The 17,285-nt window shown below is 35.6% G+C and overlaps 3 protein-coding genes across 3 annotated transcripts in view; all 3 read right to left on the bottom strand.

The window, feature by feature from the left end:
- Positions 1-73: 73 nt before the first annotated feature.
- Positions 74-6,080, bottom strand: LOC129365317 (uncharacterized). The gene is made up of 12 exons (XM_055038454.1): positions 5,618-6,080; positions 5,339-5,452; positions 4,798-5,055; positions 4,310-4,473; positions 3,994-4,130; positions 3,731-3,881; positions 3,133-3,241; positions 2,791-2,907; positions 1,491-1,739; positions 1,240-1,403; positions 510-646; positions 74-418 (listed from the first exon to the last, which is right to left on the bottom strand). The coding sequence occupies exons 1-12, from the start codon at positions 5,694-5,696 to the stop codon at positions 268-270; spliced, it is 1,830 nt and encodes a 609-aa protein (XP_054894429.1). The 5' UTR covers positions 5,697-6,080; the 3' UTR covers positions 74-267.
- An 86-nt stretch (positions 6,081-6,166) lies between these two features.
- LOC129365553 (CD209 antigen-like protein E) lies at positions 6,167-8,302 on the bottom strand. The gene is made up of 6 exons (XM_055038820.1): positions 8,144-8,302; positions 7,747-7,848; positions 7,395-7,655; positions 7,141-7,301; positions 6,940-7,058; positions 6,167-6,761 (listed from the first exon to the last, which is right to left on the bottom strand). The coding sequence occupies exons 1-6, from the start codon at positions 8,262-8,264 to the stop codon at positions 6,587-6,589; spliced, it is 939 nt and encodes a 312-aa protein (XP_054894795.1). The 5' UTR covers positions 8,265-8,302; the 3' UTR covers positions 6,167-6,586.
- Positions 8,303-9,376: 1,074 nt separating this feature from the next.
- Positions 9,377-17,285, bottom strand: part of LOC129365639 (CD209 antigen-like protein E) — a 17,510-nt gene continuing 9,601 nt past the window's right edge. The window contains exons 2-6 of the mRNA XM_055038973.1: positions 11,895-11,990; positions 11,001-11,267; positions 10,745-10,911; positions 10,034-10,170; positions 9,377-9,960 (exon numbers count right to left, since the gene is read on the bottom strand). Coding sequence (XP_054894948.1) covers positions 9,810-9,960; positions 10,034-10,170; positions 10,745-10,911; positions 11,001-11,267; positions 11,895-11,990 — 818 coding nt within the window. The 3' untranslated portion in view covers positions 9,377-9,809. The remainder of the gene's footprint in view (positions 9,961-10,033; positions 10,171-10,744; positions 10,912-11,000; positions 11,268-11,894; positions 11,991-17,285) is intronic.

Here is a 17,285-nt window from a genome sequence, read left to right as displayed (position 1 = left end):
TATATATATATATATATATATATATATATATATATATATATATATATATTATATATATATATATATATGCATAGTGGGATCAAATATTTGTTGTACAAAAAACTAAAATGGATGTATTTTCAGACACAATTTTTGTAATTTGACCTTCCCTGCCATTTATAGGTTATGTTGGATAAACAATAAAGAAACAGCACAAAAGAGTCTCTGTAGTGATGCTCAATTGTTGCTTCAGCAAATAAAAGTAGGACTTTAAAAAGAGTGATTTTGTTATCCGAAAGACCTCGGTGCCATTTCACAAATCCACTTCAAGTTATAATTGCACGGTGCATCATTCCAAGACATGAATGGGTTGCTTTTGGGGTACACTGCGGCACAGTCCTCATTGTTTGAGTTGTTTGGCTCTCCGACGTTCCAGTACCTGAAATAAATAATTGGTAGCTTTGTTGAGAAGTAAATTATGCTCTGACACAGTTTATTTCAAACTGGATTGTCAACTATATAACTTTTACCCGTCAGTCAGTCTCGTCCCATCCACCCATTTCCAGACCCCTTCCTCTTCCACGTCTCTCAGTCCGATCCAGAAACCGCTTTGCGACATTGGTCTCAAAAGGTCTTGATTAACTGTTATAAGCCTAGTTATTCCAAGCTGACAAAAAAATTACAAACATCACTGATACATATGCAATGTAGTAGAAAAATATTTATTTCAATATGGATTTCTTATGTTAAACACATTTTGTTAGAAGCAAATAAACCAAGTAACCCACATTTTCAAAATATTATTTTATCTTAATAGGGGAAAAAGTACTACCATCAAAACCAATCTGGCCCTACGGATCTGCATTTGTTGAGATCAATATTACAAACCACACTGACCTGATCCCTGCATAAAAACATGATTTGAATAGAACCTTTTGACAACACGAAGTGGACTAAAGATCTCAAAAAGTAGCACCACATACATAGAAATTCAAGAACAGATGGGTTATGCTGTGGCTTGACCCTACAATGTGACTAAATTAAAGCAATTCTGCAAAGAAGAACGGGTCAAAGTTCTGCAAAGTGACGTGAAAGACTCATTGCCAGTTGCTACAAACATTTGATGGCAGCTATTAGCACAACTACAAGAATAGCACAGTTATTCAAGTTAAAACGGCAAATACATTTTTACATCACTATATATTTTCTGAAATAAAATGTAAGTGCTTAGAATATCAAAACTTAGACTAAATGTCTTACATGCTTTTCTCTGTTGTTCACAATGGCCAAGTCTCCTCCCTGCCTTCTGCAGAACTGCCGGGCCTCGTTCCATGTTGTGCGGTACAAAGTGTCAGAAAACGGGAAGTAATAGCAGGTTGAGCTCATGAAAGTCCATCCAGGCAAACAGTGTCTGCAGCCCTCCTCTGTTTTTAAATAAAAAGATGGAAGCATAATATTCTGGTTTGCAATTATTATGTGTTTGTACATACAGGAATTAAAAAGCCTCTCACTTATCATTGGTAAATGGGATTTCAACGATGCAATGTCCACGTGCAACTTTTCCACCTGCTTTTCGTAGGTTTTGATAATCATGGTGTGGTGTTCAAGCTCCCACTTGACGACTTGCTGTTCGCTGATCTCCATTGCCAGCTGTTTCTTGACTTCATCCCTGCTTTGCACTGCAGCTTCATAAGAAAGCTCAAGTTTTCTTATCTCTCCGGTGATGTCTCTCACTATGTTGTTTTCAGTTAGTTTGTTATCTGCAGCCAGTAAAAAAAGAGAAATTGCACATATTTTAGTCATTTACATTTAACCTGATAATTAAAACAAACACCAAATTAATATTATATGTAGTTATGGCTTTTGTTAGATTAACCATATATGAACCATTTTTTCAGTGGGGAATGGTTTTTGAATCATTTTTAAGAACAGAAATTGATACAAAGCTTTTAATTTATTGCACATTTTCTGTAATACACAGAAACCAAACTATACACTCGTGCTCAAGTACATTCATAGAACTAATCCTAATTCTAACCCTAATCCTAACTAATATTTGGCTACATATTCTTTAATGAGTATTGAGAAAAATGCTAACTTTTTCTTCTTTTGGTAAAAACCTGGAATATCTCTGAATACGTCTTCCTTACATAATTGAAAGATTTCCTTTAAATTAGATTAATACCTGCTTGAATCCTGATTTGAAGTATGGTCATGCATTTTCAGTAGGTTTGAAATTGCGGCTGCTTCTAAAACAATTTTAATATGCATTTGGGATCGTAGTTCAATCTGAATATTCAGTCTAAACCTTTTTGTCTGGATTGAGGTTTAGATAGTCACATAAGACAAAAACTGAACTGTTTCGCCACAATGACAAAAATGTTGTTTGGAGGAATAAATGTGAAGCTTTTTAAAAAATAATTTAAGATGTTTGTTGTACAATTATTCCACTGTGAAAAACAACAGTTAAAATCTTTTTTTTAAATCTAAATAAATGTATGTGCACTTTAATCCAAACTGCATCTGATAATTATTGGTACAAATTCAGTTTTATGATTACTTTCACTTAATGTTACAATTCTTGTTTTAAATACTTGTGTGTTTAGTTTATTGCTTCCGATAATTTGTCTGGTTTTGGATGACGTAAAAATCTGACCACACAAGTTTGGTTTGACAGTCATTAATCTGTTATATACCCAACCTTGATTTACTGGAATAATGCAATGTAATCCTATGCATTGCATTAGGCTAATGACTAATGGCATTAGTCATAAGTATTAGTTTAAAGTTACTTGGGTAGAAATCACTTACAGTATACTCCCAGGCCAATATTAAGCATTAGCAGAATCACTGCCAACACTGCTAGGCTCGCTGTTAGCAGTTTGTAACGATTTATGGTGGATTCAGGTCTCATCGTCGACACAGTCACTACGCAGAAAATATCAGACATCAACAGATGGATATCAAAGAAAATAATGTAAAGTATAAAATATAAAAAAACTAGATGGATATCTTCAATATATCACCTATTTTCAATAGAAAATCTAAATGCAAATTTAAAATAAATAATGGCAAATATATCCTTATTCTCTATAGCAAAGAAGAAATGATCAGATTTATGTGTCTGCAATGCTCTCTCATTGGTTTTCATACCTTGATTTTCCTGATTTGATGGTGGATGAGGCTCATCTTCAGTGGTTTCCTCCAGACTAATCAGTTTGTCATATGGACGACCTGAGTTTTGCATTTCCTCCATTTTTGAACGTTAAATTGAGAGTGATCTCACAGAAAAATCCAGCAGAGATTGTTTGTTAGGACATTGCCCTCAGAGCTCTTGTGTGTACAACAATACACACAGAAAAAGTTCATTTGTTAAATATTGACAGGGAGTAACCTGAGTCCCTGGGCTGGATTTTAGCAAGCCCCATCCCCTATTATCATTTAGTTTTTAGAAAATCAGTGTTTTGGAAGCAGCATATTAAATATGTTTATAAAAGAAACTTGCAACCCTACATTAGGTGAGGTGTTTTAATTTTTGACATTCGTTTTGGCAAGAAGACTTCCTTTTAATTACACAAGCATAGAAAGTGCAACACATACACATGTCGAACTTTGACTGAAATGTTCTAAATCGATAAAAGATTGTTTAATGCAAAGTTTATGAATTGTGAAATCTTTGCTAATCATTACAGATTAGAATGGTTAACTAAAGTCTTCAGGCTGTTCATAGGCATGTTTAAATGATTCAGACATTGTTGAGCCTGATCTCACAGATCCAGTTCAGTAGATGCTGCTGGCAGTTTCCAGTGTACCAAGTCCTCATTGTGTCTCCATAGTAATGAAAAGCAGCACAGTTCCCACTCTGAGGTCCAGTACGACTGGGTTGCCCACTTCTCCAGTACCTGTGATATTTAAGCAATACTCAGAGATTCTGACTGTTGTGTTTGTTAGAAGCTATGATGTTCTTTATGGGTTATTTTAATGATCAATAATGACAGTCATTGAAATTCTTACATTATGGACGTCTCTGTCACGTTGTTCGTCCATGTCCACGTTCCCAGATGTTTCAGCTCACTAAGGCCGATCCAGAACCCATTCATCCACCACATGCTACTGCTGTCTGTCCTCGGAAAATTCGTACTTATGAGTTGCTGTAAACAACATGACATATAAGATAATGTATTACTTATCAAAATATAGTGAAAGCAAAAAGAAAACAAAAGCTTAGTAAAGTGAACTCTTTCTTTCAGAATTTCTTTCTGTGGTTTAGACAAATTCACATTGTTGCTATAATTCAGCCCTTTTCAACAGGATTTACATTTCGGCCCACCTGTTCCTCCAAGCTGTTGATTATGAGCAGGTCACCTCCTTGGCGAATGCAGTCAGCTCTGCTGTCTGACCAGTTCTTTCTTGATTCCGGTTCATAGTTAGAAAAGTAGTAGCATGACGATTCCAGTAGGAGCCATCCCGAAGGGCACCTGCCACAGTTTTTCTCTGTTAAATACAATACTTTTTGTTAGATGAAATTATTTTTTTATTTCTGAGAACAAGAAAGGCTGCACTGTGTGTCCCAAAGGCATTCCATTTTTAGACAAACTTCAATATATTCTATTGGAATTTGTTTTTTATGACAGGCAACACAAAGTAGAGCAAAAATCAGAAAAGAGATGCCTCTAAATAGATTCCTGTGCATCTAAAAATTGTAAATGTGCTCTATAAATAGTCATCTAGCGATTGATTGATTGATTAATTGTTTGATTTAATGAATGTCTGCAAGAGACAGTGGTGAAAATGTCTATCTTAGAAACTTAAAACTACCAAGAGCAGATGCATTGGACAGGAGATTTGTCTTCTCTGTTTGCAGGATGGTAATTTTCCTCTGAAGGTTGACAGTCAGAGTCTCCTTCTGCCTCGCTTCCAGCTTTAGTTGATAATGGTTGGCACGCTCTTTCTCCAGTGTGTTCTGGATCTCCTTTCTCTCTTTTATTATTTCTGTGTGGTTGCGGAGAAAGTTCACCTCAACAAGGAGGGGTGAAGCTGCTAAATCAGGAACCTGAAGGTCTTTGGCGTTCGCACCTGTACAATAAAAAACTGAGTAAGATGAAACAAACTAAAATCGCTGACAATATGTCTGGCATACGAAGAAGCTTGCTGCTTAATACATTTGGTCCAGATCTCAACATTTAGGTAGGTGTTTGAATAAAACTGTAACATTTTAGGTTACTAAAATTTACAGAACAATGTTTATTTTTGTAGCTTTTAACATACCCACAGTGTCTGACTTCCTATTAGTGTGGCAATCAGCTCAGAAATTTTTGGGTGACTTAACAGTCGTGTACGAACAGATTTTCATACTTACAGCAAATCCCAATGACAGCAGCAGAAATCAGTAAAGAAGCATTTAGGAGGCCCAGGCTTATTACAACCAGTCGCTGGTGTTGAAATGTATATTTACCCATTTCTGCAAACAGATCTTAAAAATATTTATCAGTGTTAATCTTCAAAGCAAATTCTGTATTGCTGAATTTAAAAAATAGAAATAAGAATAACATTTTAAAAAGCTGGATAAGCTAAACAAGAGAATGTTAAAGGGAAGCAATGTTGGGAAGTTGTAATAAAGTTCATTGTAAAACGCTACCTTGTCCAAATGTTTGTCGATGAGAAGGTGAAACCTCATCCGTGGTCAAATCTTGATAAATCTTTCCTTCAAACGACATCTTTTCCTCTCTTTTTTACTCTGAATTCTGCACTTTAGCACTGCTAGTAGCCCACATCGATCTGTTTGTTCTGTTCAAACTTGTGATAAGAGCCACAGGCTCGTATGATCATGTTTTAAATGGCATTCTGGCGACTGTGTGACTGGGAGTAAACCTGTTATACCAGTACTTTTTGAACGTTTTTAATACAAACATATTGCAAAATGTTGTATGGCCTATTTGTTGATTAACAGAAATACATTTTATAGATGTGTTTGTGTTTAACTTCCAGAGCTAGAAAAAAAATATGATCAGTATCTTGTTGAATTAAAATTTACATATCTAAAGTTAATTTCATATTTTATTGCAGTTTGTGTTCACTTGGTTAAATTACCTCAGTCTTGCTTTGGACTTATTTTTCTTTTTCTTTTCAGTCTTTGCAGTGTATTTCAATTGCTGTATAAAGCAGACCCTTTATTTAAACTCACCAATATATTAAGATTACATTTATTGACAATGTTTCATAGTCATGCAGCAAAAAATATATTAGTATTTGCAAAAGAGCATAACAAATGTGGCACAATCACAACAAGTTGATATTTTTTAAGGCTAATGTCAAAAGATGTAAGTCTTTGAATGGAGAGCTGTAAATGTAGATTAAATGGACTTTAGTCACATTGCATTTTTCTAGTTTTACCAGAAGCACATTTTAATTAGACTCCTACTCCTTAGTCAGTCAAACTTACAATCTTCACACATACGTAGATACGCAGATTAGTAGACGACTTGCTATGAAATGCTGCATGTGTCGGGAAGCTTGTCTAACAATATACAATTACAGCTTTTGCTGAGACACTTCCACCTCAACAGGCTCTTTTATTCTGGAGGTGTAAGTGAGCACTGTATTTGGACTATGAAGTATTTGTCCCGTTTGGGAACTCATAAGTTGGTGCTTTCTCACAAATCCAGTTTTGTCTGGATCCACATTCTAAATCATTCCAGGCCTTGAAGAAGTTTTCATTAGGGTACACTGCTGCACAGTCCTCATTGCTGTGATAATCATCTGGCTGCCCAACCTTCCAGTATCTGTAACAAATAACAAACGAATATAAAAAGACCAAAATCCATCATCACTGTTTTCCAAATGAGACATTTGTGTTAACAATTGTTGAAACGAAAAAGAATGACTTATTTTCAGTAGTTCTGACTTCTCCAAAATTCTAAATATATGTTCAAAATGATTTTTAAAATAATAAACTCCTACCCTTCAACTAGGGATGTTCCGTCCAACCAGTGCCATGTGCCTTCCTCTTTAGAATCTCTCAGTCCAAACCAGAAACCACTTTCCGGATCATGATTTAACAAGTAACTTACGATTGTCTTCTAATGGAGGCAAAATAAAATGTAGTTGGTTATAAAAAAAACATTATTTTACTAAATGTAGATGTCAAAAATCTTAACTAACCTCTTTGTCTTTGGTATCAATGACTGGAAGATCTCCTCCATAAATCTGGCAGAATTCTCTGGCTTTTTGCCATGATTTCAGCCCAGCATTGTTAGAAGAGAAGTAATAACACACCAAGTTTACGAAGAGCCATCCTGGAGGACAGTGAGTGCAGCCATTGGCTGTCAAATAGCACAATTACAGAAAATTTGTTAAATGAAATACACGCAACTCCATCAGAGCTTTAAGTAAATATGCATAGCATCATGTCTCACAGATCTTTGGTATTTGTGATCTCAATTTTCCAAGGTCTTGTGTAACTTTCTCAATGAGCACTTTGTAGTCTTCAGTCCTTTTCGTCTGATGTTCAAGCTCCCACATGGTTTCTTTCTGACTCTCCATTTCACCATGCAGCTGCTTCTGAGTAGCATATATGTTCTCAACTGCTGTCTTATATTGCTTATGAAGTTCGACAAGGTCTTTTTCAAGGGTTTCAGTGTCTTTGAGTGTGAGGTGAGTTTCTTGCAATCTACTGTCTGCAAAGGCAGAAGAAAATCAATCTGTTATGAGAAATATTATTTTCAGCTATTCTTACTGAAACGCAACTTTCAGAGTAGCACAACTTACAATGCACCCCCAGGGCAATATCAAGTATAAGTAGAAGACTAGCAAGAAGCACCAAGATTACTGCAGCCAGTCTGCTACGTCTCCCAGGAGTGAATAAAGTCACTAAGCACAAAACATAAGGAAATGTAAAGAAATTAGACAGTTCCAAGTTATGTTTATGTCCAGTATATAAACATGAACTGGATCTGTGTCAAAGGTCACAATAGTCACATTCAACTATATGCAGTATTTATTTTTATTCTACATTTAAAAAATATTTCTAAAGCCATGTTGCTTTAAAATGTATGTAATCTCATTTAAATAAATTCTACTGCAGAATTTTACGGCTTAATGTCTTCAGAAATTACATTTCTAACGTAAGTAAAAGTGCATATTGTGAATCTTCAGCCTGTCATACCTGGCTGCCTGCTTTGGTTAGAGAAGTGCAAGAAATTATGATCTTCAACGTGGAATTCCTCTTCACAAATCAGCATGTTAAATCCATCAGAATTGCGACCTCGAGATTGTGTTCTCTCCATTGTCCTTGTTAAGCTTTACTCAGTTATGGACATGTGAATGCATGGATCATTTTAGACCTGTTTTTCCTGAGCTCATCAGAAATAAAATTCTGATGAATGTTCAGTTTTAAATTTATATTTCCGTTTTCTCCTGAAAAGAGAAGTGAAATTATTCTTGAACTACCCCACCCAAATAAGACAGTTGTACTCTTATCCATTTAAGAGTAAAGTTGTTACTGTTTGAAAAATTAACTGTGGTATCCAAAAGTGGCCCATTGCGATCAATATCTTGCAAAAGTATAGTACTGATCATTTCATATTCCTGCTATTACTCATAAATGTTGCTGATATCAGTCCATTTATATTTTCTACTCAACTTTAACACGTTTTAAGAAATATTGATTTCAATTTCCACCTAAGCTTCAATTACAGGGTCAGAAATATTTGACCTTATGAACGTCTTCATAATCTTTGATTCTTTTCAGCTCTGTCATCATATTTATTTCAGTAAATCAATTCATTAAGTGAAATCACATTATTGCACGCAGGCTGATGTTTTTCTTTATTTCAGCTAATTGTGGTGATTTTTCATTTACAGCTCATGAAAATAACATTTAAGTTTAGAATATTAGATGAGAGCAATAAAACATCTTTATAGGGGTCGTATTATGTATTCTACTGGCATATTATTCCATTTTAATGCTGTACAAATCAAACAACTTTAAAGAAATTTGACACTTTGAAATTAGCTTGTCTCTCTTTAAAAAGTTCCTGCTCTGTCCGACACTGCCTTCTGCACGTTGTCAGTACAGTGCCCCTCCATTATGCCATTTACAACCATTCTTATGAGCTTAGTACTAAGAAGTAGTTCCAACTATGAGGTCAGCAGGTGAAATTGCATCACGAGAGCAAATGTTAATACACATCAACTGCAAATTTCATGTTCTCTGCCTCGTCCAAAACAGAATACAGTCCAAGTTCATAAGATAGCAAAATACCAATTAAAAGTTAATAAAGATGCTCCAAAACAAGACTAAGAGTAAGCAAATAGAACAAATCTCAAGAAAAGGCATTATTTTAAAAATAACAGGAGTTAAAGTTTTATTGATGAACAGAAGAACCTAAAACACAGATTGATTCAGAATCAAAATACATATAGAAATATGGAAATTACATGACACAAGAACTAAAGGTTTTAAACCTGTGGAATGAACTGGAGAGCTATAGCTAACAGTGACAAAACCAAAATCACACACAAAATAACCATAATACAAAATCAAAGTACTAATGACCACGACAGCTCATATATTGTTTTTTAAATCTGAACACAAACACAATCACAATTATGTGACACTTTCTCTTTCTCCAAATGGCTTGTTGATGTTGTAATGCTGAACTATGGAAGGTAACTGTGTTCACAAGATCCAATATTGGTAAAAATACTGGTGTCAAAACTCTGAACACCTTAAAATCATAATAAGAACATTTCAAAGCCAGTAAAAAGTAAATATTTTTGGAACTGAAATCCTTTATTTTTGGCAGTGCAAGCAACTGCTTCACATGTTTTCAGCTTTGGTTGATTTCACATATCCATTGTAACTGTCTCTGGCGACAGTCGCAGTCATAGCGTGTCTTCCAAGGATTCTCGTCGCTGTAAACTGCAACGCCACAGTCCTCGCCTGTGTGCATGTCATTTGGTTCCCCATCCATCCAATACCTTTGAAAAATGAAAGTTTTAAGTAAAACAACAACAACAACAAAAAAGTCAAGAAATGTTCAGTGTCTCAAACCTTTGTTCGACCTCTGTGACATTATTAAGCCAAACCCAAGTTCCCTCTGTATCCATATCTGTGAGGCCAATCCAGAATCCACTTGCCCAAACATGTTGACCACTTCTCATATCATTAATAGTATGACTGATAAATTTCTGCAAAAGCACAAACATGTTCAGAAACAATACAGTTTTTCAAGTCATAAAAGACGTGTAAAAGAAAACCGTTAATATAAATGTTGCACAATCATACAGTTGGAAAATTAAACCGTGGCCCCGCGCCTAAAGAACAGCCGCCATCTAAATAACCCCAGCATGCCACTCTTTGCTGAAGTTTTGAACATTACAATAACACACACAGTGATGTTCTCTAAAAAAATCACTTCACTTATATCTATTTTAAAAGAATAATTGTTATTGTAGACACAATTGTGCCACAAATTATTTTGCTAAAAACAATTTCTCGTTATTTTTTCCAACATAATAAATGTACTAAAAGTAAAGATTTTGTGTTCCCAAAATTTCAGTGTGACATTTATACAAAGGTGTAAGAGATCAATTTATTTTACTGCTTTTTTCTATATCAGGGCTACAATGATATAGAAGAAGATAAGATATAACTTTGGTGTTGCTGTCACCTAAGTAAAAGATTGCACATTTACATTTCTCACCACACGTTTATCTCCTAAAAAACAAAAAGTTGCAGCTTGTAGTTTGTTTATTTTTTTACCTGTTCCTGCTGGTTCTCAATCACAACAAGATCAGCTCCACGTTGGATGCAGTCCTCTCTGCTTTTATACCAGTTTTTCTTCACAGTAGTGGACTCAGTGTAAGAAAAGAAATAGCAGCTCGAGTTGAAAATAAGCCATCCAAGGGGACATTTGCCACAAGTTAAACCTGAAATAAACAAGTTATTTATGTCTTGCCAGCAACCTTACTACACTTCATATAAAAAAAAAATTGGGAAGGAAACGTTTCTGTCTGACCTAAGGCCGACATGTTGGCCTGTAGGTGTGTCTTCTCCGCTTGCAGAGCTTCCACCTGCTTTTGATATCCATCATTAACGATCTTTTGCTGCTCAATTTTCTCCTTCAGTTGAGTGTGATTTTTTATTGCGTTTGCCAGTGCTCTCATGGCTTGGTTTTCAGCTCCGACCACATCGCTGTGGTTGCTGCGAAGAAAAGTGACCTCACTGATGACCTGAAATGCAGCTGAGTGGGAAACCTGGAGAGAGTCTTGTTTGGCTTGAGCACCTGAGCAGATGAGGAAAAGAAACTGCTAGAAAGGCAAAGTATTAGTATATCAAAGCTGAGTTTTTAAAGATGCACGTGAAGGTTTTTTAGGGTGGAGTTCCTGCAAACAATTTGAATGTTCTAAAGAAAAATTCAAAGAGGAGTATAAGTTTAAAGTTATTGTAAACTTTCCCGTCTGTGTGTGTGAGTGAGTTATTTTGTGACTCTGTTTGAAGTGGAGGAGAAATTCACTGTAGAGTCAAACTTGTGTTTTCAGTAATAGTTTTAAAAGAGACACTGAAGTTGTTTTTGTATGATAACTCCAACCTAAAAATATATCTGATCAAAAATTCTTCTTTAAAGACAGAAAGTTATTATGGCACTCATAGCTGCAATGAGTGAATGTAAACCTCTGAGAAGCAATTTAATGTAAACTCTGCAAACCAAATAAAGTTAAAAACCAAGTTTTAAAAAAATCACAACTTTCAAGTTTGCGACATTTATGGATGTTGAAACAATTTGAGGTTACAAAACATAACTTTGCAAAGATGAATATTTTACACAATGGTTATTTTTTGTTGTTTTTCTTTTTTTTAGAAAAATTCTTCTGAATGAAGAAATGAGCATTTTATAAAATGTCGTACTTACATTTAACACCAAGAACAATGGCAGCTATGAATAACACGGCATTCAGCAGTCCAAGACACACAATGATCACCTTGTAGTTTCCAAATACAGATCCTCCTGGAATTATTAACCAAAATGTATAGGAATTTATTATATACATGATTTGGATTCATGTTAAAAATGTAATTTAAATTTTCATCTTACAAACTTTAATCATATTATATCTAGTAAAGTAGGTGCAATCTAAGAGCCAAAAACACATTAAGTTAATAACATTTTTTGGAAAGCTTCCAAATCAAAAAGCTGCAAAGAAATGTTTAGAGTTTATAATTTTGTTTTTGCGGGCTTTCAAATGTGAATTACCAAAAATCCAATTTATAAAACAATTCTTGATATGTTTACATATTGCATGTGAATATCTCAATAAAATATGAAGTAGGTACTTGAAACTATGAATTAATAATTAAATAGCTATTTTTATGAAGTGTGTAATTCTGAAATAATTTATTAAAACTTTTAGTGCACAATCATGTATTATTTTAAAATGTATTTAATTATTTTGATATTAGAGGATAGAGTTAAGTTGGCTATTAAAAAGTCTGTTATGCATGATCTATTTAGTGGGTCACAATGGCAGTTTAAACCGTTTCATGACAAACTGGAGGACACAGAATAATAATATAATTACAAAAATAATTACACTTAAAATGGAGCAATTCCTAATTTTGACTAATTATTTCTACATTTGATTACTTACTAAATTGTCATATTTCATTGTTCATATATTAGGAATAAAGACTATTTATTTAATGGTTCATTTAATTTGTTAATTGCAGAATTTCTGGCCTCACAGCCAGTTATTTATTTTCTTTATCTATCTTTTCAATGAATTCAGTTAATAGCCTTTAAATATCCTATATTTTTTTATCAATAGTCAAATTTTAATAATTAAGGAAATAAAGACAATATACACTACCGTTCAAAAGTTTGGGGTCACCCAAACAATTTTGTGTTTTCCATGAAAAGTCACACTTATTCACCACCATACGTTGTGAAATGAATAGAAAATAGAGTCAAGACATTGACAAGGTTAGAAATGATTTGTATTTGAAATAAGATTTTTTTTTACATCAAACTTTGCTTTCGTCAAAGAATTCTCCATTTGCACCAATTACAGCATTGCAGACCTTTGGCATTCTAGCTGTTAATTTGTTGAGGTAATCAGGAGAAATTGCACCCCACGCTTCCAGAAGCAGCTCCCACAAGATGGATTGGTTGAATGGGCACTTCTTGCGTACCATACGGTCAAGCTGCTCCCACAACAGCTCAATGGGGTTCAGATCTGGTGACTGTGCTTGCCACTCCATTACTGATAGAATACCAGCTGCCTGCTTCTGCTCTAAAGAGTTCTTGCACAATTTGGAGGTGTGTTTAGGGTCATTGTCCTGCTGTAGGATGAAATCGGCAAGCGCTGTCCACTGGGTATGGCATGGCGTTGCAAAATGGAGTGATAGCCTTCCTTATTCAGAATCCCTTTTACCCTGTAAAATCTCCCACCTTACCACCTTTGTATATATATATATATAAATATATATATATATACAAATATATATATATATATATATATATATATATATAATATATATATATATATATATATATATATATATATATATATATATATATGTATATATATATATAATTTTTTTTATTTTTTTTGAGAAACATTAAACATGCAAATGAAAAATAAATGAATTCCTTCTTTCTAAAAGAATATATATATATATATATGTAAATAATATATATATAAAATATATATATATATCTATCTATCTATATATATATATATATATATATATATATATTATATATATATATATATATATATAATATATATATATATATATATATAAATAAATATATATATATATATAAATAATATATATATATAAATTATATATATATATATATCTATCTATATAAAATAAAAAATTCCCTTCTCACCCACCGCGGGTGGTTCTTATCCTCTGAGCTCGGGTCCTCTACCAGAGGCCTGGGAGCTTGAGGGTCCTGCGCAGTATTTTGGCTGTGCCAAGGACTGCACATTTCTGGACTGAGATGTCTGATGTTGTTCCTGGGATCTGTTGTAGCCACTGCTCCAGTTTGGGGGTTACTGCCCCGAGGGCCCCGATGACCACAGGCACCACTGTGGTCTTCACCTTCCAGGCCCTCTCCAGTTCTTCCCTGAGGCCCTGGTATTTCTCTAGTTTCTCGTGCTCCTTTTTCCTGATGTTGCAATCACTTGGTATTGCTACATCTACCACAACGGCTTTCCTCTGATGTTTATCCACTACGACAATGTCTGGTTGGTTCGCCATTACCATTCTGTCTGTCTGGATCTGGAAGTCCCACAGGATCTTAGCTCTGGCGTTCTCCACCACCTTTGGGGGTGTTTCCCACTTTGATCTTGGGGTTTCCAGTCCATATTCTGCACAGTGTTTCTGTACACTATGCCTGCCACTTGGTTATGTCGCTCCATGTACGCTTTCCCTGCCAGTATCTTGCACCCTGCTGTGATGTGCTGGACTGTCTCAGGGGCCTCCTTGCACAACCTACACCTTGGGTCTTGTCTGGTGTGGTAGATCTGGGCCTCTATTGCTCTGGTGTTTAGGGCCTGTTCCTGGCTGCCAGGATGAGGGCCTCTGTGCTGTCCTTGAGTCCAGCTTTTTCCAGCCATTGGTAGGATTTACTGATATCAGCCACTTGGGTTATTTGCTGGTGGTACATCCCATGTAGGGGTTTGTCCTCCCATGATGGTATCTCTGGCACCTCAACCTCCGTTCCCTGTTGTCTGAGACATTCACTGAGCACATTGTCTGTTGAGGCTTTGTCCCTGATGTATTTATGGATCTTAGTTGTTTCGTCCTGGACAGTGGTTCTCACACTCACTAGTCCTCTGCCTCCTTCCTTGCGGCTCGTGTACAGTCTCAGGGTGCTGGATTTGGGATGGAACCCTCCATGCATTGTTAGTAGCTTTCTGGTCTTAATATCTGTGGCTTTTATCTCCTCCTTTGGCCAGCTAATTATTCCAGCAGGGTATCTGATTACTGGCAAGGCATAGCTGTTTATCGCACAGATTTTGTTCTGCCATTGAGCTGGCTTCTCAGGACTTGCCTTATTCGTTGGAGGTATTTAGCTGTGGCTCCTTTCCTTGTGACCTCATCGAGGTTGCCATTTGCTTGTGGTATACCTAGGTACTTGTAACTGTCCTCTATGTCTGCTATTGTTCCTTCTGGGAGTGAGACCCCTTCTGTGTGGATGACCTTCCCCCTCTTTGTGACCAGCCGACCACATTTCTCTAGTCCGAATGACATCCCAATGTCAGTGCTGTAGATCCTGGTGGTGTGGATCAGTGAGTCGATGTCTCGCTCACTCTTGGCATACAGCTTGATGTCATCCATGTAGAGAAGGTGACTGATGTTGGCCCCGTTTTTGAGTCGGTATCCGTAGCCATTCTTGTTGATAATTTGGCTGAGGGGGTTCAGGCCTATGCAGAACAGTAGCGGGGACAGAGCATCTCCTTGGTATATGCCACATTTGATGGACACTTGTGCAAGTGGTTTGCAGTTGGCTTCAAGGGTGGTTTTCCACAGCCTCATCGAGTTTGCAATGAAGGCTCTCAGAGTCCTGTTGATGTTATACATCTCTAAGCATTCAATGATCCAAGTATGCGGCATTGAGTCATAGGCTTTCTTGTAATCAATCCAAGCCATGCACAGGTTGGTGTGTCGGGTTTTGCAGTCTCGGGCAACTGTGCGGTCTACGGGGAGTTGGTGTTTGGGCTCCTCTGCTATTTACACCGATACCCTTCTGTGCCGTGCTCATGTGTTTATCCATGTGTTTGCTTATCTTGGCCGCTATGATGCCTGACATGAGCTTCCAGGTTGTGGAGAGGCAGGTTATTGGTCGGTAGTTGGGTGGGACTGGACCCTTTGATGGATCCTTCTGGATTAGGATTGTCCGCCCTTCAGTTAACCATTCAGGGTGAGTCCCCACTTTGTAGCAGCTGGTTCATTTGGGCTGCCATTCGCTCATGGAGAGCAGTGAGTTTCTTTATATATATTATATATATATATATATATATATATATATATATATATATATATATATATTATATATATAATATAAAATATATATATATATATATATATATATAAATAATATATATATATAAATTATATATATATAATATATATATATATATATATATATATATAAATAATATATATATATAAATAATAATATATATATAAATAATATATATATAATATATATATATAATATATATATATATTATATAATATATATATATATATATATATATATATATATATATATATATATATATATATATAAATAATATATATATATTAATATATATATATATATATATATATATATATATATATATATATATATATATATATATTTATATATATATATATATATATATATATACACTACCTTTCAAAAGTTTGGGATCTCCCAAACAATTTTGTGTTTTCCATGAAAAGTCACACTTATTCACCACCATACGTTGTGAAATGAATAGAAAATAGAGTCAAGACATTGACAAGGTTAGAAATGATTGTATTGAAATAAGATTTTTTTTTACATCAAACTTTGCTTTCGTCAAAGAATTCTCCATTTGCAGCAATTACAGCATTGCAGACCTTTGGCATTCTAGCTGTTAATTTGTTGAGGTAATCAGGAGAAATTGCACCCCACGCTTCCAGAAGCAGCTCCCACAAGATGGATTGGTTGAATGGGCACTTCTTGCGTACCATACGGTCAAGCTGCTCCACAACAGCTCAATGGGGTTCAGATCTGGTGACTGTGCTGGCCACTCCATTACTGATAGAATACCAGCTGCCTGCTTCTGCTCTAAAGAGTTCTTGCACAATTTGGAGGTGTGTTTAGGGTCATTGTCCTGCTGTAGGATGAAATCGGCTCCAATCAAGCGCTGTCCACTGGGTATGGCATGGCGTTGCAAAATGGAGTGATAGCCTTCCTTATTCAGAATCCCTTTTACCCTGTAAAATCTCCCACCTTACCAGCACCAAAGCTACCCAGACCATCACATTACCTCCACCATGCTTAACAGATGGCGTCAGGCATTCTTCCAGGATCTTTTCATTTGTTCTGCGTCTCACAAACGTTCTTCTTTGTGATCCAAACACCTCAAACTTGGATTCATCCGTCCACAACACTTTTTTCCAGTCTTCCTCTGTCCAATGTCTGTGTTCTTTGCCCATCTTAATCTTTTTCTTTTTTGGCCAGTCTCAGATATTGCTTTTTCTTTGCCACTCTGCCCTGGAGCCCAGAATCCCGCAGCCGCCTCTTCACTGTGGA

Source organism: Poeciliopsis prolifica, unplaced genomic scaffold, assembly GCF_027474105.1.
Source record: "Poeciliopsis prolifica strain line A6 unplaced genomic scaffold, Auburn_PproV2 SCAFFOLD013, whole genome shotgun sequence".
NCBI lineage: Eukaryota > Metazoa > Chordata > Actinopteri > Cyprinodontiformes > Poeciliidae > Poeciliopsis > Poeciliopsis prolifica.
Note: the sequence above shows the minus strand (reverse complement) of the source record. Positions and strands in the feature narration are given on the sequence as shown.